Source organism: Mobula birostris, chromosome 4 (assembly GCF_030028105.1).
Source record: "Mobula birostris isolate sMobBir1 chromosome 4, sMobBir1.hap1, whole genome shotgun sequence".
NCBI lineage: Eukaryota > Metazoa > Chordata > Chondrichthyes > Myliobatiformes > Myliobatidae > Mobula > Mobula birostris.
In genome coordinates, this window is record NC_092373.1 from 180,726,740 (window position 1) to 180,750,378 (window position 23,639).

General features: G+C 41.5%; 1 protein-coding gene across 1 annotated transcript in view; it reads right to left on the reverse strand.

Annotated features, from left to right (window-relative positions):
* maea (macrophage erythroblast attacher, E3 ubiquitin ligase) overlaps positions 1-17,331 on the reverse strand; it is a 90,337-nt gene extending 73,006 nt beyond the window's left edge. The window contains exons 1-2 of the mRNA XM_072256628.1: positions 17,013-17,331; positions 15,738-15,920 (exon numbers count right to left, since the gene is read on the reverse strand). Of these exons, the coding sequence (XP_072112729.1) occupies positions 15,738-15,920; positions 17,013-17,081 (252 nt within the window). The 5' untranslated portion in view covers positions 17,082-17,331. The remainder of the gene's footprint in view (positions 1-15,737; positions 15,921-17,012) is intronic.
* Positions 17,332-23,639: the final 6,308 nt, after the last annotated feature.

Here is a 23,639-nt window from a genome sequence, read left to right on the forward strand (position 1 = left end):
AGATGAAGGAACTGAGAAAAGGGAATAGCATTTTTACAGGAGACGGGGTGGGGGGGGGTGGGGAAGAAGAGAGAGAAAGAGGTATAGTCAAGATAATAATGGGAATCGGTTGGTTTATAAAAGATAACAGTAGACAGTTTGACTCCAGCAATCGAGACAGATTGAGAAAGGAGAGAGAGGCGTCAGAAATAGATCAAGTGAACTTGAGGGAAGAGTGGAAGTTGGAGGCAAAGATGATGAAATTGATGAGCTCAACATGGGTGCATGAAGCAGCAGCACCAATGCAGTTGTCAATGTAGCAGAGAAAGAGTTGGGGAGCATTACCAGGGAAAGTTTGAAGCATTTACTATTCTACATAGCTAATGAAAAGACAGGCATAGCTGGGTATGCAGGTGTCCATGGTTATCCCTTGAGTTTGGAGTAAATGGGAGAAGCCGAAGGAGAAATTGTTGAGGGCGAGGACCAGTTCTGCCCAAAGAAAGGAAATACAAAAATACCAAATTTCTTGATTTCGTTAAAGTAAATAGAACACTCAGCTAATATTCTTTCTTTGTCATTCAACTGCCTAACACATTGAAAAATGTATCATTCAAGGGGGCATGAACACAACATGCTACTTCTGGCAGTCAATAGAAATCAAGTATTTTCTCTCCAGAAGCTTTGATGTACATCATTTCTTATGGACTACAAATCTTATTTAAAATTATTTGTTACATGCATTGCGAATAAAAACAGATATTAATATTCATTTAGAAAAAAATAACTTTGCTGGTAGAAAAGGCAACACTACAACAAAAAAGATTCTCTTTCTGATAACTATGAAGCATTAAAAAAAACTATATTTTATTGAGGTATGGTTACCAACACCAGGGGAGTAAGTTCATTAGTTCGTATTTATAACTTGACATATCACTAAGAAGAGCAGCTCAAAGCATAAGTTGCACATGTTTGACCAGACTCAAGTGCTTTTTCTACATGGAATTAAATACTACCTTCAAATTAAGAACAGTTACTTGCTGTTCACATTCAGAATTTAGCTCACGTTCAGCTCCAGCTGTATCTATAGCTGCCAAGCTTTGAAATGCCCTTCTAAATTCTTCGTCTTCCTTTTCTCCTATAGAGTGAACTTTAAAAACTACCCCTACAACTAAACTGGGTTCCCCAGGAGCAAAACAGGAACTCTTTGGAAAAAAAATGTATAAGAGACTTTCTTGATCTGGTTCCAGCCTAAAACGGAAGGAAGCAACACCAAATCTGGTTCTTGTGCTCCCAAATCTTATGAATCTGGGCGTCCATTCTTTGTCTAACATTCCTGTGAAGGACTTGGAACGATTTCATTACTTTAAAAGTTCTGTATAATGAAGGCCCTTGTAGGTATATTTCATCATGTGTGTAGCATGGCAATTAACATAACGGCCACACAGATACCTGACACAATACCAAAAAACACACCCAAGTCACAGGAAATTTTGGAGTTTAACACTCTGTACTATATAGTATTCAGGAAAAATAGTGTAAGTATCTTAATGATCAAAGAAGCCATTACTACACAAGAGAAAAATGATGCAGATGAGAGATCAAAGGCACAACGTTAAAGATTAATGGCAAGGGAGTTTATACTAAGTATGCACTGCTAATTACCAAGTAGTGGGAAAGTGATGGATTGGTAAATTAGCAGGCAAATTATGGAATAGGTGCATTGATAGCAGAAGAGTTTTGTTATCCTACTTCCAACTTGCGAATAAAAGTATAAAAGTGCAAGGTGGAGACAGGGAACTTTCTTGGTCTGTCTCCACTGTAACAAGTATTTGCTCCAAATATTTGTGGGAAGTATTCAGTTTGGATTCTTTTTAATGATTTCTTGTCATCCACATACACTCCAAGAATGCTTTATGTATTTAATGCATCTATGCTCATTTTAAACAGAAAGGGTCAAGACCAATCCCAACAGCTTCCGATACACCTACATCCACTGTGGCAGACACAAGATCAGTCTTCCAGAGAATAAAGTCACAGAAAGCACCTGGCTTGATGGTGCCCCTGCTAGTGTCCTTAAATACTCCAAAGATCAGCGGTGGGGATGGTAGTATCTGAGGAGATTCTTATCTTTGCCCCGCTTCAATCTGAGATTCCCACTTACTGTAAGAGCACTATGATCCAAGGACCTAAGAAATACAAGGTGATATGCCCAAATGATTTTTGTCCAGTGGCTCCGACATCATGAAGTGCTTCAAGAGGTTGGTCATGGCACACATTAGGGATTCCCAACCTTCTTTATTCATGGACCATTAACCAAGGGGTCCGTGGACCCCAGGTTGGGAATCCATGTTAAATCCAGCCTCCCAGACAAGCTCAATCCACTCACAAACAGGAGAAAATCTGCAGATGCTGGAAATCTGAGCAACACACACAAGATGCTGGAGAAACTCAGCAGGCCAGGCAGCATCCAGGAAAAGAGTACTGTCGCCATTTCAGGCCAAAACCCCTCATCAGGATTGGAGAAAAAAAAACTGAGAGAAGTAGATTTTAAATGTGGGGGGAGGGGAGAGAGAAGCACAAGGTGATAGGTGAAACCTGAAGGGTTGGGATGAAGTAAGCAGCTGGGAAGTTGATTGGTGAAAGAAATACAGGGCTGGAGAAAGGGGGGTTGGGGGGCATTATCAGAACTTCAAGAAATCGATGTTCATGCCACCAGGTTGGAGGCTACCAAAACGGAATACAAGGTGTTGTTCCTCCAACCCAATTGTGGCCTCATTGTATCATACAGGGCCCTAAACAGTCCTTCCAGGTGGCCTCCTGTACATCGGTGAGACCCAACATAGATTGGGAGACCGAATAGCCAAGCACCTACCTTCTGTCCGCCATAAAAGCTGGATCTCCCAGTGGCCACCCATTTTAATTCCACTTCTCATTCCAATGTCTTTCCACGGCCTCCACTACTGTCGTGATGAGGCCACACCCAGGTTGAAGGAACAACACCTTATATTCCATTTGGATAGCCTCTAACCTGATGGCATGAACATCGATTTTGCGAACTTCTGGTAATGCCCGCCATCCCCTCTCCTTCACCATTTCCAATCCCCTTTTCTCTCTCTTTTCTCCTTGCCCGACCATTGCCCCCCTCTGGCGCTCTTTCCCCCCTTTCCTTTCTTCCATAGCCTTCTGTCTCTTTCACCAAATTTACTTCCTAGCTCTTTAATTCATCTCTCCCCCTTCAGGTTTCACCTACCACCTGGTGTTTCTCTTTCTCCCCCACCCATTAAATCTACTTCTCAACTTTTTTACCCCCTCAGGTTTTGGCCCAAAACGTCGACTGTACTCTTTTCCTAGATGCTGCCTGGCCTGCTGAGTTCCTCCAGCATTGTGTGTGTGCTGCAAGCTCAACCACTGTAATTCACTGACGGGTGGACTAAACAGGTCTACTGTGGATACCATCACTCATCTTTGGAGCATCCGGACAAGTAAGACTACTTACGTTTGGCTATTGTTTATTGACTACAGCTCAGCCTTCAGCACTATAAATCCAAGCAAACTCATCTTCAAACTCCTAGACCTGGGGTTCAACACTTTTCTTTGCAAATGTATCCTTGACTTCCTGACCAACAGACAGTAATCATTAGGGATAGGCAGCAATACCTTTGACACGATCATTCTCAACAACGGTGTCCAGGACATGTATCTATTATACATGCTTTTAACCTCAGATTAAATGGCAATATGTCAAGTCTTGCTCACTCTCATTAATGTTTAATTACTGCTATCAATACTGTCAAGATTAGAGAAGGTTAATTTAGGTCTGAAAAGGTGAATTAACTAAACACCAAAAGTTACATTGAATGAAGAAGGCAAGGAGAGAATTGTTCAAGGGGGAATTACATGATTAGATTTATAATAGCTGTAGATAAGAACAAATACCACTACCCATAAAAATGCTTAACTGAATGTGTGCTAACTTTGAGTTTTGATCGAAGAAGATACAAATTGTCTGCCAAGATATCTAGAATAGATATTGCTTGAGAGCAATGTTAAAAAGCTAAAATGCCTTGTCTAACTCAAGAGAAAAAGTAAAGAAAAGCCAATACTAGAAAAACTATAGATGCTGGAAATTCGCGCAATACACACAAAATGCTGGAGGAACTCAGCAGGCAGCATATATGGAAATGAGTAAACAGTCAATGTTTCAGTCTGAGGACCTTCATTAGGACACATTCCAATGAACGGTCTCAGCCCAAGACAGCAACTGTTTCACCCTTTTCCACAGATGCTGCCTGGCCTGCATTTTGTGTGTAATCCAAGTTATAATAATTTTTTTTTGTTTTAAGTGCACAGAATATTGAAGGAAAAGAATAAGCAGAAGAATTTGGGAACAGAGCAGCAACTAGATGAAATGTGACATAATAAAGTGTCTTGTACTATTACTCAAGGAAAAAATGGAACCAATTAGGAACCTAAAAATGAGAGATTGTTGTTTTCAATACTGCAGTAAAACACTAACAGGTAAAAAAAACAATATTAAAAATTTGGCAATGACAATAAACATCACTGAAGGGAAAAAATTTCAGGAGGCACTTAAAGGGAAGTGAGAAAAGGCAGCAGCTGACACGATTTGGGTGCCACGGTGGCATTACGGTTAGTGCTACAATATTACAGCTTGGGGTGTTGGAGTTCAGAGTTCAATTCTGGTGTCCAGTGTAAGGAGTTTGTACGTTCTCCCTGTGAAGCACTTGGGTTTCTTCCATGTCCTCCAGTTATGTCCACACTCCAAAGAGGTACTGGTTAAGCAGTTAATTGGTCATTGCATATTGTCCTGTGATTAGGAAAGTGTTAAATAGGTGGGTTGAGCCGGAAGGGCCTGTTCCACTTTGAATCTACAAACAAACAATTTAGGTGAATAAGAATGGGAGAAGGCTCAGGGGGAGCTTAAATACCAGCATAGGCTGCTGCGCTGACCAGTTTATTCAGCACGACCAATTCCATGCTCAAAAGTCACTGAGCCTGGAAGATCCAACGTATCCAATGTATTAATCAGAATCAGGTTTATCATCACTGGCATGTGACATGAAATTTGTTGTTAACTTAGCAGCAGCAGTTCAATGCAATACATAATATAGAAGAGAAAATAAAATAAATTAAATTAAAATTATAATAATAAATAAATTACAGTATACGTATATTGAATGGATAAAAAAAACATGCAAAAATCAGAAATACTATATATTAAAAAAAACTGAGGTAGCGTCCAAGGGTTCAATGTCCATTTAGGAATCGGATCGCAGAGAGGAAGAAGCTGCTCCTGAATCGCTGAGTGTGAGCCTTCAGGCTTCTGTACCTCCTACCTGATGGTAACAGTGAGAAAAGGGCATGACCTGGGTGTTGAAGGCCCTTAATAATGGACACTGCCTTTCTGAGACACCACTCCCTGAAGATTAATGAAGTAAACTAGGGGAATAATTCTTAGCTACAATCTACCAATCTTTCTTTTATCTAGGTCGTGATGGGACAACTAGAACTATATTACACAACTAACTACTATGAAAAATACATAGGATTATTAATGAAAGCCAAGGATTTGTTCAAGAAGGTCATGTTTGACAAACTTGATCCTGATCATTGATAAAATAACAGAGGACCCAAGTACCACAAGATAGAATGATGGGAAAATTTCAGATCAATGAATTTTTTTTGCACGTGGTTATACATTGGAATCACTGTCAATTTTGACTTTGAATAGGGTCACAGAGCATCAAGGAACAAAACCACCTTTTGCAAGATTTTCATTGCAAAAGACAGTTCATGGGAAAAAATTATCACTTCAAAATTGAATGCTATAAGTTCCTTGTTTTACCTCAGACTTTCAAGTTTAAGAAATAGTCCTATTTCCCACACCACCTTCCCCCTCACCCAAACCACTTTCAAGCAAGATATCCAAAAACACTATTCATAGGCTGGTAGTGCAGTATATGGTATTAGAATAACTGGGATTCACACAACCATATCATAAACATCTCAAGACTTACATAGCAACACACACAAAATGCTGGAGGAACTTAACAGGCCAGGCAGCATCTATAGAAAAGAGGACAGTCAACGTTTCAGGTTGAAACCCTTCAGCAGGACTCCAGTATTTTGACTCGGATTTGCAGCATCTGCAGATTTTCTGTTGTTTGTGATTCAAGACTTACTTAACCTTGCTAACAGTAGCACTGCATTAAATGCATTTAAATACAGAACTGTAAAATAAACTGCCCTATTTTTCATGAACCAATCTCAGAAACAGAACACTGATATCTACTCATGGTGTTTATGCTGGATAAACAAGTGCTCCCCAGCCTAATGTCACCATCCAAACTTCAGTCTGAAGCAATGCAGGTCATAGTTCTTCAAGAACACATTAAAGTTCTACTTAAATGTAATGCAGGCGCTTGAGTGAAAGAACATGATGATGATGATGATGATACAAAGCTCGATGGCAGTGAAGGATGAAGTTTCAGGGATACAAGGGAGGGGGCTATGTAGCATCCATGCCAGGACACAAGAATAGTTAACTTCCGCAAACAGTAAGGCTGATCAACACCTCCGCCACAAACCCACCCACCACTACTTTATCATTTCCTGTCAGAGTCATCTTATGTACAAACACTCCTGTGGATAGCATCATATTCTGGACATACAATTTATGTATACAAGCTATTTTATGTATTTATATTTACTGGGGCTTCTTTTTTATTATTGTTTTATCTTACTTAAGTAGAGCATGTGACAAGGAAGTTAAATAGACAATGGCTGTTACTGGAAAAGTTTGAATTTAAAAATCAGGTCAAACACAATTTTGTAGGGCCCCAACAACAGCAAAGCTGGAACACTGTTCTGGCCTCCCTACCCAATGAGCAATTTACTTGTGAATAAGAATGCAGAAGAAAACATTCACCAGCTGCATTCTGGGATGGCATGTTTGTCACAATGAGAGATTAGGCACACTGAGCCTATCAATGCTGTATATAATTCAGAAGAATGAGAGTTGATTTAATTTAAATGTACAAAGTTCTGTCAGTGCTTGTGTTCTTATCACAGCTCTGCAGGTACAGAATGCGGTGCACAAGGACTGAAGAATTGCAAAAATTACATTATGTTTAAAAAAAAAGGAACAAGGATAAATCCACTAAGTACTGGTATCAGGGATTTTTTGTTAAGGGAACTGCCACATTGCAAAGGATTACAGTCTGGAATCCACATAGGAAGGGTGGAAGTTGTACCAGAGGCAGGTTTAACTGAAGTGTTTGAGAGGGCATGGCTAATATTTGAAAGAAAAAACCCTATAGAAACCAAACAGCCTCCTTTTATGGTGTATCCTGCAATTTTCTTTTTGAAAGGTAGAGTTGAAATTGCAGGATCAGGGTTAGTACGGCTATTGTGCTGCACTGCAAGTTCAAACTTATTCATGCATTTAAAACAACTTCTTTACTCAAAATGGGTGAAATTTTGGGATTGATTCTTATAGTGCAGGCCAAAAGTTGAATTTTTATTATCAGTGCTGAAGTATGCACTCTGTGTCCAGTGGTCAGCTCCAACTAACTAACTGACATCAATGGCAGGGAAATTAGTTGAGGAAATTCTTAAATACAGAATCTACAAGCATTTGAATAGATAAGGCCTGACAAGGAGTCAAAATGGTTTTGTGCACGGTAACATCAGGCTCAATGTAACTTTCAGACCGTTAGGAAGAGTAAACAAAAAAGATTGATGAGGGTAGGGCAGTAGATGTTGTTTATTTGGACTTTAGCAAGGCCTTCAAAAAAGGTTCCATGCTGTAGGCTGGTCTTGAAGGTTAGGTCCCGTGGAATTCAGGGACAGCTAGTAAAGTAAATTCAAGTGACCCAGACGTAGAAAAAAAAAGGAGTGGTGATTAAAGGTTGGCTCTCAGAATGGAGGCCAGTGACTAGTAGTGTGCTGATGTTGTTATTTATATAAATGTTTTGGATATAAGTGCATAAGGCTTGATCATCAAAGTTTCAGATGACACACAATTAGGAAGTGCTGTAGATAGTGAAGGTGGATATTGTTCATTCCAGAAAAATTTTGAACAGTTAGGGAAAGGGCTGATAAATGGCAAATGGATTTCAATGTGAGGTGATGGATTTTGGAAAGCACAGAATTTAGACTATGAATGGTAGGGCATTGGAGAGTGTAATGAAATAAGAGCAATCTATGAGTACAAGTGCATAGCTCATTGAAAGCAGCAGCACACAGGCAAACAAGGTGATGAAGAAGGTGCTTAGTGTGCTGGTCTTCATCAGTCAGGACACAGAGAGCGGATGTGGGACATGATGTTGCAGCTGTACAAGTCACCAGTGAGGTCACACTTTGAGTATCACGTACAGTTCTGGTCACCCAGTTATATTAAAGATGTGGTTAAACAGGAAATAGTGCAGAGAGGACTTACTAGAATCAGAATCAGAATCCTTTCTTATCGCCAAGTATGTGGACACATACAGGGAATTTGATGCCGGTTTCCCTGAGCTCTCGCTGTACAGAATCAAAAAGCAAACAAAACAATAGTGCAAATAATCATGAACTATATACAATGAGGTATACCTGTGTATGTACAGGTGGACTTGGTTTATAAGAGACTAAAATTCAAGTGTTCATAAGACTGATGGCATATGGAAAGAAACTGTTCTTGTACCTATTTGTCCTGGCATACAGTGATCTAAAGCGCCTACCAGAAGGAAGGAGTTGGAACAGGTGATGTCCAGGGTGTGATGTGTCTGCAATGATGCTGCTTGCTCGCTTCCTGACTCTAGATGCATACAAGTCCTGGATCGAGAGCAGCTTCACACTAATAATCCTTTCCGCAGCCCTGACGGTTCTTTGGAGTCTATTCGTCTTGTTTGGTAGCTGATCCAAACCCGACAGTGATGGACGAACAGAGAACAGACTGGATTATTCCTGAATAGAATTGAATCAGCAGCTCCTGAGGCAAGTTGTACTTCTTGAGTTGACGTAGGAAATACAACCTCTGCTGAGCCTTTTTGATAACAGTGTCCGCGTTGGGTGTCCACTTCAGGTCCTGGGAGATTGTGACACCCAGAAACCTGAAGGTCTCCACAGCAGACACAATACTGTTGAGTATAGTGAGTGGGGGCAGTATTGGGGGGCTCCCCCTGAAGTCCACTGTCATCTCCACAGCCTTGAGCATATTTAGCTCCAGATTGTTCTGACCACACCAGAGGGCCAGCCGTTCCACCACCCATCTGTATGCCGACTCATCACCGTCTGGGATAAGGCCAATGACAGTTATGTCATCTGCAAACTTCAGGAGTTTAACAGATGGATCCTGTGAGGTGCAGTCATTAGTGTAAAGGGAGAAGGGCAGCGGGGAGAGCACACATCCCTGGGGGGCACCGGTACTGATTGTCCTGGTGCTAGAAATGATGCTCCCCAGCCTCACTTGCTGCACCCAGTCAGTCAGGAAGCTTGTGATCCACTGACAGATGGTGGGGGAGACAGTGAGCTGGGTGAGTTTGGACTGGAGGATTTCTGGGACGATGATGTTGAACGCCAAGCTGAAGTCAACAAACGGGACCCTCGCAGAAGTTCCTGGGTTGTCGAGGTGTTGTAGTATGTAATGCAGTCCCATGTTGACTGCATCATCCACTGACAGGACTAGAAAGTCCAAGTTAAAAGGAGAAGTTGGCCAGGTTTCGTCTTTTTCTCCTTAGAGAATGAGTTGTGATCCTATAGAAACATTTAAAATTACACCAGGCATAAATAAGATTTTTCCCAACACTAAGGGGCACAGTTATAGAGTCATAAAGCATTACAGCACAGAAAGAGGCCCTTTAGCCCATCCGGTCTGTGCCAAGATAGTTCCATCAACCTGCGCAGGAACACAGCTCTCCATACCTTTCTCATCCATGTATAGGATGAGAGAGAGTCAGTTATAGGGTCAGAGGGAAGATTTAAAAGGGACCCAAGGCCCATCTTTTTCCATACTGAGGTAGGTGAATATAGAACCATAGACTACAGCACAGAAAACAGGCCAATCGGCCCTTCTAGTCTGCGCCAAAACATTATTCCGCTAGTCCCATTGACTTGCATCCAGTCCATAACCCTCCAGAATATATGAAAGGGGCTGCAAGAAGAGGTGGAAAAAGTAGGTGCAGCAGTAACGTTTAAGCAGCACTTGGATAGGCACATGAAGGAGTGGGGTATCAAGGGATATTGGCCAAACATAGGAAACTGGGATGAACTGGGTGGATACCATGGTTTGAAATGGACTGGTTGGCCTAAGAGACCTGTATCAATGCTGTATGGCTCTATGACTCTATAAGAAGCTGACACGGACATTTGAGTCTCAGATCAATGGCTTGACAATTAGAAGATTAGTACAAGAAAGAAAACCTGCAAGGTGAATTATAATCAGATTAGATGTAAAAAAAAACACAACAATTAAGAATCTTTTTCTACAGTTCAGAAGAATGCAATTTCAGGGTTTCTGTACTTTAATTCTGGGTCTCCGCACTAATGTATGATGGAACTGTAAATCATCCTATTAACACGATGGCTAAGAAATTAAGTAGAAACCCAATGTCTGTGACAAGATGATTTGCAATTAATGAGAATCCCAGACATGTCAAGATAATTTTCAGCACATGACCATTTAAAGTGATAGACCATTGAAGCACTGAAGTTCATGATGATACTGAGAAGCTTGAGGTCATGCACACAGAAACCTTTAATATGCAGCAAAGAGCATCAAGCTCTGCTTTATCACCCACCGTATCTATGGACAAGTCTATGGTTCCTACTCAAAAACAAAAAAAAAGCAGAATAAAATCAATTCACCCACAACCACAATATATTACCTCAGAAGAAGGATCTTGATAACCACAGTGCAAATATCTCAGCAAATTATTACTCAGCTCATGGAATCACTCATCCTTATCAAAAAAAAACCCGTAGTAAAAGCCATAAATTTGTTGTATATCTAAAAAATTCCACCAAGTTATAGCCCCAGATACAAACCTTCCAAAGAGTTAAATTTAAAAGTTTATTAGCAAAGCCTCCAAATTAAATTTTTGTTTTTTTTTATGATAAAGGAATGAAGTAATGATACTAAAAACAACTCAAGTGATTACATTGCTTACAGCTACAGCGCCTATAAAAAGTATTCATCCTCTTGGAAGTTTTCATGTTTTATTGTTTACAACATTGAACTACAGTGGATTTGACTTTTTTTGAACTGATCAACGGAAAAAGACTCTTTCCTGTCAAAGTGAAAACAGATCTCTACAAAGTGACCTAAATTAAATACAAATATAAAACACAAAATACTTGATTGCATAAGTTTTCACCCCCCTCAAGTCAGTATTTAGTAGATGCATTACAGCATTGAGTCTATATGGATGGGTCTCTATCAACTTTGCACATCTGAACACTGCAATTTTTCTCCATCCTTCTTTACAAAACTGCTCAAGCTCTGTCAGATTACATGGGGATTGTGAGTACACAGCGCCTTTTCAAGTCCAGCCACAAATTCTCAATTAGATTGACATGTGGACTCTGACTTGGCCACTCTAGTAAATTAACTTTGTTGTTTATAAGCCATTCCTGCATAGCTTTGGCTTTATGCTTGGGGTCATTGTCTTGCTGGAAAACAAATCTTGTCCCATTGCAGTTCTCTTGCAGACTGCATCAGGTTTTCCTCCAGGATCTCACTGTATTTCGCTGCCTTCCAGGACCTGCTGCAGTGAAGCATCCACACAGAATGATGCAGCCCACCATCATGGTTCACATCAGGGATTGCTGTTTTTAAATGACATGTGTTTAGACTGATGGCCAAGAAGCTCAATTTTGGTTTCATCAGACCACAGAACCTTCTTCCAGCTGGCTTCAGGGTCTTCCACATGCCTTCTAGCCAATCTAGCCAAGATTTCATGTGAGATTCCCCCCCCCAAAGAGTGGCTTTCTCTTTGCCACTCTCCTATAAAGTTGCAAGTGGTGAAGTACCCAGACAACAGTTGTATGTGCAGTCTCTCTCATCTCAACCGCTGAAGCTTATAACTCCTCCACGTTGCTACAGGTCACTTGGTGGCCTCCCTCACTAGTTCCCTTCTTGCACAGTCACTCCATTTTTGAGGACGTCCTGCTCTACGCAGATTTACAGCTGTGTCATTTTCTTTCCATTTCCTGATGACTGACTTAACTGCACTTCAAAGGATATTCAGTGACTTGGAAATTTTCTTGTATCCATTTCCTGATGTGCTTTTCAATAACCTTATCTTGGAGTTGCTTGGAGTGTTCTTTTGTCTTCATAGTGTAGTTATTGCCAGGATACTGGCTCAGCAGCAATTGGACCTTCCAGATACAGGTGTATTTTTACAGCAATCAATTGAAACACCTTGACTGCATATGGTGATCTCCATTTAACTAATTATGTGACTTCTAAATCCAGTTGGCTGCACCAGTGATGCTTTTGTGTCATATTAAAGGGGATGAATACTTAAGCAATTATTTTGTGTTTTATATTTGTAATTAATGTAGATCACTTTGTAGATACCTATTTTCACTTTGACAACAAAGTCTTTTTCTGGCGATGTGTCAAAAAAGCCAAATTAAATCCACTGTACTCAATTTTGTAAAGCAATAAAACATGAAAACTTCTGAGGGGAGTAAATACTTTTTATAGGCACTGTACATGAATTGATGAAAATGGAAAATACAGTAATGACAAAAGAATGTTTCATATGTCCAAAACACTGACATTCCTCAAATTCATTAATCCCCTAGGCATACATACACAGGGTATGAATGCTATGAAAATCAGCACCTTGCAGCAGCAGCACAGTACATTACAAGACAAGGACCAACACAAGTACATTAACTTAACAAATTACACACAACATATATGTGCAAATAAACGTAAGAGTGAAATATATATGGTCTGATGCAGCATTAAGGGTTTTCAGGTCAGTTTCATAGTAAAAATTTTGCAGAACAGGATCATCTACAATACTTTTGCATTGTTAAATAAATCAAAAAAGGTCAAGACGCATTCAAATTTCAGCTGCAAAATTTGTTAAATGTAGCATTCATGTCAACGTTAATAATGACAGCCTAGGATGATGATGATGCCTAACAGCAACTCGTTTGCTTGCATCTTCGGAAACAGCTCTACTTCTATCCTTAATATCTCTCTTTCCCTTTCAGAGTTCTTTTGAAGACCCTGACCTGGAGTAACACACTGACTTCGATCCTTTGCAGGAATGGGACCCGTTGTCGGAGTTTCACGACCGGCCGCTTTTCGATATGCCAAGGATGCGGCCTGGAAGACTAGCGTGCCTTCAGAGCACCGGATTTTCTCAGCTCTGGAGGCAGGCAGATTTAAAGTTGGTGCCGCTGCCTGTTGTGTCATGGGTGACAGAAGATCGTAAGCAGTGAGCTGGCTGCGTGCCCACAGCCCCTAGTTGTTTGCGCACTGAGCTTAGAAAAAGCGACGCAACAGGCTTTTAACACCATAAATTGGCAAATTGTTTTTGTTATGTCTCCCCTCTCACTGTGAAACGGGGACACCTCTTTTTTCCCATATTAGGGGAGAGAGAGCCTCTGGTATGTCGAATTACTGGGTGAACAAGTTGTCTTTGGGGTACTGCAAGTCTGTGTCTTTGTTGATGCTTTGCTACACGCTTGAGTGCTCGGTAGGGGAGGTGCCAATGCTTTTTTGCTGGTGGGGGAAGGGGTCATTGCTTTGCTGCTGCTTATGCATGGGAGGGGGGAGTTGGAGGAGGGCTTTGGGTTCTAACATTTAACTGTCATTCATTCTTTAGGGCACTCCTCTGTTTTCGTGGATGTTTGCAAAGAAAAAGAATTCCAGGATGTATATTGTATACATTTCTCCGGCATTAAATGTATCTATTGAAACCTATCGAAATATTACCTATTTAAAAAAAGGCTAACTCTATACTTACATATTTTATCTGAAAGGCAACAGACTTGAACATGGATACACAATCTGGAACACAATAAAGCTTATTTCCTGGTCAAGCAGTGAATGTGGTTTTCTTTTATGAGGTCATTGCTATGCCTCAAAAAGTTAAACTCAGTATATCTTAGAAATAACGGAGTTCTGTTCAGAATATTTTTAGTTGGTTGTATTAGATTTGACATGCTATACAAGTTCACTAGCTGAACAAGTAAATAGGTCAGTGAAAATAAATGTACTATTCAGAATCATATCCATTCCCATACAGAGTCTGTGTATCTCTGATTCGTAGGATAAACCACATGGATTAAGTATTATTTCTGTTTTATATGAGTCAGACATTTTGATTGATCATTGCCTCTGAAAACAATAAAATTCAATGCAAATAAAATTTAACAAAATTTCAATGCACATTCTTGATGCAAGAATATGGCTGTTTCTTAATATGGTTACTTGAAAACACAGCAAATTCCAACAGGAATGGGTCAAAAATACAATTAACAAAAATAATCTAACTCAGTCCATACATGGCATAGAGTTGGGACATATTGTAGCTAGCTAATACAAGTCTACACATGGAATACCTTCCGCAGTTCTGATTTCCCCACTTTGGAAAGGATGTGGTAGCAATACAAAGAGTACAGAAGAGGCTCACCAAAATGTTGCTTGGAATGAAGAGCTTTATTTATTAGGAGTGACTGGGCAAGTTGAGAGTGTTCTCACCGGAGCACAGAAGCTGAATGGTACCTTATAAAATTATGAGGGACCTAGAAAGGGGCAATGGCCAATTTCTTTTTTCCAAAAGCTGGGAAGGCTAACACTAGAGAACATAGTTTTTAACCAGAGGGGGAAAATATATACATAGGAGACCTGATGGGAATTTTTTTTAAAAAAACACAAAAGGTGATGGGCATATAGAATTACTGCTGAAGCAGGTGATAGAAGCAGGTAAAATAGCATTATGTATTTAGAGATACAGTGTAAACAGGCCCTTCCAGTCCAACAACCCATCAATTTAACATTAGCCTAATGAGAGGACAATTTACAATGGTTAATTAACCTACCAACCGGTAAATCCTTGGACTGTGGGAGAAAACCAGAGCATCTGGAGGAAACCTACACGATCACAGGAAGAATGTACACACTCCTTACAGACAGTGCTGAAATTGATCTCTGAACCTCTGATGATATTACAGCTTGACACCCAAGCTGTAATATTACGCCACCAACCACTATGCTACCATGGCGCCCTTGGCCAGGTATGTGGAGAGGAGGGGAATTTAGGGATATATGGGCTAAATGCAAAAAAAATAGGATCAGTGTAGATGGGCATCTTGGCTAGAAAGTATTGGACCAAATGGCCTTTTCCTATGTTTCACCACTATGACTGTCAGGGTCACAGGATTAGTGTATGGACATGGTGAGCTAAATGGCCTGTTTCTATGTGCACATTTCTACCATACAATCAAAAGCATATAACTTAAAAATTTTCAATTACATCTTCTTCCAAATGACTGTTAAGAACTGTATAGAGATCACTTCCACAATTTTGAATTTTCACAAGGTAGAAATACACAAGAGGTTTTATTTCCACAAAAATACAAATCATCAGCACAAGTTAGTGATGCATTGATTTTCAGAAATGATGTTGAAAAGCCATCAACCCTCATTCTAAAATATGAAAAGCATTTTCATTCTCCATGAAGAGTTACCTGGCCAAAGCATAGATTTTGTTACCAACAAAACACTTCTGTACCTTTCTCTTCAAAGCGCTGAGCTTCTCAACTACACCATCTAACAAGGTCACGACAGAATCCACTGCTGGGCAGTTGCTCAATGTTTTCTCCAGTTCTGCAACTACCATGGTCACATGACTAGTTTCTCGGTCAATATTCTTCTGAGCAGCTCGAAAACGCTTATTTAAGGTTTCATAGGGTACCTGAAAGTACAGAAAGCAATTATTTACAATTGTACAGAGCTAAAATTGGGATTAAAAATCAATCATTACTGATATTTTTTTCTGTGTATTACTGAAATTATTTGAAGGGGAAAAGCACTGCTTTAGGCTCTTGTAGATCACTCTGCCTTGTAATTACCACAACAGATTTTGCTAATTCACTTTTCCACTTGAATGTGGTGCTTGTTATGAGATGGACTTTTATTCTATGATCCATCTTGCAGAAGATTCAACTAATTCACTAAATATAAAGACACTAAAAATAATCTTGGGCAAAAACAATTCACTTGAAATTAAACAATGCAATAGGTTGACTAGATATTACAAATGAAAATCATTGGGTAAAAGAATCAGGCTAAGTAAAAACTACAGATGAAGAAAATGCTTCTACCTTCACTGATTCAGATGAATCAGCTATACTTTCAGGCATTTTGTTGATTACATTTTAGATTATCAGCATCTATCCAATCTCTTTTTCAATAGCTTCATTTAACCTATGAAAAATATTGCTATTGTTCGTTCTATAATCACACCTTTGACCATGATTTCAAATAGTGAAGTCAACACAGAGCAACTTTCCTGCTTTATTGTTATACAATGCCTCTATAGACATCAGAAAAGCAAGTATTTGTTCCAGCCCCTTGATTAAGCACTGCGTTAACTTTCAGCATGTGTTAACATTACTTACCCACTGAAAAATAAAATTCTTAGGATTTACAATTCGCTTTGACATAAGAACAAATTTCCAGTAATGTGATTAACGAAACCATCTAATACTGCGACTATACCTTGCGAAAACGGGCGAGTGCTGATTCGTTGATCTTCAACGTACCCGACATAGAAACGATTAACTCTTCTTTTTCTTTACAAATAGCAAAAATTAACTGAAAGTACGGAGTCTTCACGTTTAATTCCCTCAAAGGCGTTTGAGCGAATATTTAATCTTTTAAGAACCTGAAAACTGTCAACTAAACGAAGGCATTTTGTAGCTTGAGGAGTATATTATGCGCAGAACGGCTAAGGATATTAACAGGTTACGGAGAGGTGGCAATGGCCATCGGCCACAAAGCTTACCTTTAGAGTGGGATACTCCTGAACCTTTAATGCCATCGATAGTTGAGCAGCAGATTCCTGGACCGCCATCTTAGCTCAACCATCAATACTGCGGTGCAACATGGGTAGAAAGGGAGGCGAGGAGGCCAGGCCAACAGCAGCCTGAGCAGGACGTCAACGATCTAAAACACAGACCATCTCATTTCACCAATTTAACACATCTGTCGACTCAACTTTCTTCCAATCCCATCGGGGAAGCGGCAACAGCTCAACCTTCCCAAAACGAACGAGGACAAAACAGAAGCCTAGCCCCGCCCACTCCACCGCGAGACGGAAACAAGCCCCGCCTATTTCCTCACAACGCCGTCGATCGGAACTAAGTCCCGCCTTCTCCCAATGTGACAGAATCAAGCCCGCCCCCTCCTGCATGAAAGAACCAATCCCCACCCTCTCTCAGTGTGACAGACCAAGCCTCGCCCTCTATCTGCGAGACGGACCCAAACCCCGCCCTCTTTTCCCAGCGTGACAGAATACAAACCCCGCCTCCTTATTGCTCGACCGAAACCAATCCCCGTCCTCCCTCTGCGTGACAGAACAAAGTACCGCCCTTTCCTGACGTTACAGAATCAAGCCCTGACTGACAGAAGTGGGCCCGCCCCCTCCCCGCTCATACCCATCTAAGCCACGCCCAGTCTGTCAGACGAAACTAAGACCCGCCCACTCCGCTCGTGAAAGGACCAGGCCGCGCCCCCTTCCCAGCGTGACCGAGGTCGGCCCGGCCCTCTACCCGAGTGACGAAGTGAGACCTCGCCCTGTCGCCGTGTGTCGGAACAGATCGCTCCCTTACCTCGCGTGTCGGAGACCAATCATTCCCCTCTCCCGAGTGATGGATTATGGATCCGCCCCCCTCCCTTCAAAAGCCATGAACACGTGAGCACTGTCTGACTTTCCAGCTTCCAATTCACCCATCCTCTTCGCCACATATCCGGCATGAGATGCACCCCTTTCATGACGCTTGGGTATTTACGTAGAACATGCATTGATTAAGCCATTGTGTATAAATAATTTCGTACTTTTATACTTTTCATGGAGTTGTACCAATAAAAACAGGTCCTTCGACCCATCACGTCCATGCTCATCCACACTCATTGTATTTGCCCACACTAGGGACTAGTCCATGTCCAAACAGATCCTGACAGAACAAAAGCATTGCCAATCAAGGTTACATTAAGTCAAGGGAGTGGGTGGTGGATGTTCCTATGAGCAGCTGATGCATATCACAAATCCAGGCAGACAATCTCTGAAGAGTATTCATAATGGCTGGGGTCACCCGTCTTGTAAAGACACTGCCCAGAAGACAGCAATGGCAAACCACTTATGTGGAAAAAATTTCCGAGAATAATCATGGTCATGGAAAGACCATGATCACCCACGTCATACGACATGGCACCTAACGAAGAAACGAAATGCATCTGATTTTGCCAACCCAGGCAGGCAGTTCCAGATATAAGCCACTATGTGTTTCAAAATAACTTTTCTTTCACATAACTTTAGAACTCATTTGGCTGACCTTGCTGTGTACATACATCTACTGATGCTTCCGGACACAGCTTCAGTGATGTTCCTGGAATCATCGGGTGTTTCGGGTCTTTCAACATCATACAACGGCCTCCAGGTGACCCAGCCGGGGCTGATCAGACCCCAGCTTGTGTCCAGATGGCTAGCTACTTATGACTCCATGGTTCCCCTCTTTTGAGCCACAGCCATCCTGAGGCCCTCTCTGCCGCATCGGTGGTACTGCGGATGACTCTCCTCTTCCTCTCTCCCTCGATACATATGCCTGTCTGTTTTTCATATATCTTTATCATGGAAGGCACCTTTATTCATACCTTTCATAATCTGAAGTAACAATCTGCTGGAGGAATTCAGCAGGTCAAGAGGCATTTGTGATAGATGTTGTTTGTCTTGCTGAGTTCCTACAGCAAATTATTTGTTATTCCAGATTCTAGCATCTGCAGTTCCTGTGTCTTCAAAATCTTACATATCTCTATCATGTCAACTCGCTGACTCCTTCCCTTCAAGGAAAGCAAAGTCAGCCTATTCAGTTTCGTCCTGAAGCTAAAGTCCACCTAACCAATAAAAGTCCTGATGAATCTCTTCCGTATTCTCTCCAACACCACCACATTCTTGCTATACTGTGGCGACCTGCACAGAATACTATATTTGCAGCCCCAACTTGTGTTTTGCAAAGTTGCAACATCTCAACTTTTATATTCCATGCCTCAGCCTATGAGGTCAAGCATGCCATTTACTTTTTTCACCACACTATCTAACTGTATTGCCATTTCCAGGGAACTATGGATTTGAATGCCAATGTTTCTCTGTTTATCAACATTCTTCAGTATCCTGGTGTTGGTATCTAATCCCTTTTTGATTCCAAAAATGTATCACCTCATATTTGTTGGGATTAAATTCCATCTGCCAATGTTTCTCCCAACTTTCCTTCGATCCATATCCTGTTGCAGTCCAAGATAAACTTCAACATCCACAAAACTGTGAGTGTTTGTGTTTATCTGGAAACTTTCCAATTATACTACCCACATTGATATTGAGGTTGTTAATTTATATCATAAACAGCAAAGGTTCCAACACCAATCCCAGTGGTACACCACTAGGCATAGATTTCCAATAAGAGAAAAAAATAGCCTTTCACTACTATCCTCTGCCTCTGATCACCAGGGAATTTTGTATCCACATAGCTCGCTCATCTTGGGTCCTACAAGCCTTAAACTTCTGGAAAAGCTGGCCATTCAAGACCTTGTCAAATGCCTTAGTAAGTCCATACAGATAACATCTATCACCACGCTTCTTAGTTATCCTCTCAAAAAAACTCGAATCAAATTAATAAGACAGGATATCCCCTGCAAAACTCTGCCGACTGGCTCGAATTGGTCCCCATCTTTCCAAATGTACATAAATCCTATCCTTTTTTTCCCAGTAATTTTCCTATCATTGACATAAGGTTCGCTGGCCTGTAAGTTACCATGCTGTCCATAAATTTAAAAAAACTACATTCCAGTCTTCTGGTATCTCATCAGTGACTAACAAAAATGCAAAAAATGTGAGCAGCACAGTAGCAGAACCATTAGAGCAATTTCTTTTATATTGCCAGCAATTATGTATTGGGGTTTGATTACCGCCACTGTCTGTAAGGGAGGTTGAACAATCTCACTGCAACTGCATGGGTTTCCTTCATGTGCGGAGCGGAAGGCAGTGTGGACAGGGCCAATGAACTTAACCTGTTCTTTAACAGATTTGACATTGTGGCCCCTGCCCATCCCACACATGAGCCATCTGTTGTCGACCCCCAACCAACACATATTCCACTTTCCCCTCCTACCCCTTCTCACAGTCCCCCACCCTGCTCTCATGACTATACCCCTTCCCTACATGAAACCACCATGGTGGGCTTCACAGCTGAACAGGTGAGAAGACAGCTGAAACGTCTCAACCCAAGCAAAGCTGCAGGACCGGATGGTGTCAGTACCAAGGCGCTCAAAGCCTGTGCCCCTCAGCTATGTGGAGTACTTCGCCATGTATTCAACCTGAGCCTGAGGCTCCAGAGGGTTCCTGTTCTGTGGAAGACGTCCTGCCTCGTCCCTGTGCCGAAGACGCTGCGCCCCAGCGGCCTCAATGACTACAGACTGGTGGCATTGACCTCCCACATCATGAAGTCCCTGGAGAGACTTGTTCTGGAGCTGCTCCAGCCTATGGACAAGCCACACTTAAATCCCCTCCAGTTCACCTACCAGCCCCGACTAGGAGTTGAGGATGCCATCGTCTTCCCGCTGAACCATGTCTACGCCCACCTGGATAAGCCAGCGAGCACTGTGAGAGTCATGTTTTTTGACTTCTCCAGTGCGTTCAACACCATCCGCCCTGCTCTGCTGGGGGAGAAATTGACAGCGGTGCAGGTGGATGCATCCCTGGTATCATGGATTCTTGATTACCTGACTGGCAGACCACAGTAAATGTGCTTGCAACACTGTGTGTCCAACAGAGTGATCAGCGGCACTGGGGCTCCACAGGGGACTGTCTTGTCTCCCTTTCTCTTCACCATTTACACCTCGGATTTCAACTACTGCACAGTCTTGTCATCTTCAGAAGTTTTCGGATGACTCTGCCATAGTTGGATGCATCAGCAAGGGAGATGAGGCTGAGTACAGGGCTACGGTAAGAAACTTTGTCACATGGTGTGAGAAGAATTATCTGCAGCTTAATGTGAAAAAGCCTAAGGAGCTGGTGGTAGACCTGAGGAGAGCCAAGGTACCGGTGACCCCTGTTTCCATCCAGGGGGTCAGTGTGGACATGGTGGAGGATTACAAATACCTGGGGATACGAATTGACAATAAACTGGACTGGTCAAAGAACACTGAGGCTGTCTACAAGAAAGGTCAGAGCCGTCTCTATTTCCTGAGGAGACTGAGGTCCTTTAACATCTGCTGGACGATGCTGAGGATGTTCTACGAGTCTGTGGTGGCCAGTGCTATCATGTTTGCTCTTGGGTGCTGGGGCAACAGGCTGAGGGTAGCAGACACCAACAGAATCAACAAACTCATTCGTAAGGCCAGTGATGTTGTGGGGATGGAAATGGACTCTCTCACGACGGTGTCTGAAAAGAGGATGCTGTCTAAGTTGCATGCCATCTTGGTCAATGTCTCCCATCCACTACATAATGTACTGGTTGGGCACAGGAGTACATTCAGCCAGAGACTCATTCCACCGAGATGCAGCACAGTGTGTCATAGGAAGTCATTCCTGCCTGTGGCCATCAAACTTTACAACTCCTCCCTTGGAGGGTCAGACACCCTGAGCCAATAGGCTGGTCCTGGACTTATTTCCTGGCATGATTTACATATTACTATTTAACTATTTATGGTTCTATTACTATTTATTATTTATGGAGCAACTGTAACAAAAACCAATTTCCTCCAGGATCAATAAAGTATGACTATGACTATGACTATTTGTACAATCTCTCTGCGACTGCATGGGTTTCCTTCAGGTGCCGCATTTTCCTCCTATATTCCAAAGATGTACAATTAAGGCTAGTGAGTTCCAGACACAAGCATGGCGACACTTGCATACCATCTCCAGCACAATCCTTGGACTGTGTTGTCAGATGATGCAAAAATGACACATTTCATTGTATGTTTTGATGTTTCAATATGCATGTGACAAAGCTTATCCTACTAAAATTTCAGTCAGGATCTTACTAATCTCCCCATAGCATTCTAGTATACATTCCATTAGGCCCTGAGGAATTATTCATCCTTTTGTATTCTAAGATACCTGTCAGATCCATTTTCTTAATACTGATTTGCTTCAGCATATTAACATAACCCACTATGAACTCAATATTCTCCTTGTCTTCTTTCTTGGTCCCATACCTAGGATGGTTAAAATATAACTGTCATTATCATGCTTTTCTATTGTGCATATAAGGAGGAATCGAGCAGCTTCTTAAGGGAATGGATTGACCTTGAAACATGAGTTTAGGGGGAGACCACTTAGCTGTCTATCATTAAGTGAACAGAATCAGAATCAGGTTTAATATCACCAGCATACATCGTAAAATTTATATTAACTTTGCAGCAGCAGCAGTACAATGTGGTACATAATAACAGATGAAAGAACTGTGAATTACTGTCAAGAGTGATTTGTTGCCTTACTATGTGAATCTGTCTTTTTCCACGTTCCTTTACCCCCTTGGGTTATGCAAACCTGATATTTAATCTTCTACCTCATGTTTATTACCAATTAACAAGAGAGGTGGCACGGTAGCGTGATGATATTATAGCACCAGTGGCCCAGGTTCAATTCTGCTGCTGTCTGTAAGAAGTTTGTACATTCTCCCTGTGACCACGTGGGTTTAGCTTACTTCCACTTTCCAAAGACATACATACAGGTTAGTGGGTTAATTGGACACATAGGGTTATAACCAGGTGACATGGTTCGTTGGGCCAGGAGGGCCTGCTACCATGCTGTAGTTCTAAATAAATAAGTGAGTAAGTAAGTAAGTAAGTAAATACCATCTGTGCAACAGAACTACATTATCCTTTTTGTGGGGAAGTATTGTAATTTCATTCCTGAAAGCCTGAGCTCTAGGTTTGGCATTCTCTCCATTTCCTGCAGGACACGGATGATGTTGAGATCAGGGAGTTGTGCTTTGATATTCTAGGGCATGTTGATATTGAGAAGGAGGTGATAAATCTTCAGGAAAATATTAAGGTGGATAAGACCGCTGGGTCTGATGGAACCTCTGCCAGGATTCTAAAGGAGACAAGGGAGAAGATTGTTGGGGCCTTAACCAAGATCTTTGTATTCTCTTTCGCTTCTACGCAAGGTCCCTGATGACTGGAGAATAGCCAATGTTGCTTCCTCAGAATTTGAAGCATGTTGTCAATCAGCTGCATATAGTTTGGTGCACTCTAGTTACGAAGAAAATTTTCAACAACATCCTTGAATGCCTTCCATGCGATTTTCTCCAGGACCACTAGAAGTTCTTTGAATTGCCTGTTATCAATAACCTGCTTGATTTATGGGTCAATGAAAAAGCCTTCCAAAATCTCTGACCAGGTCATTTAA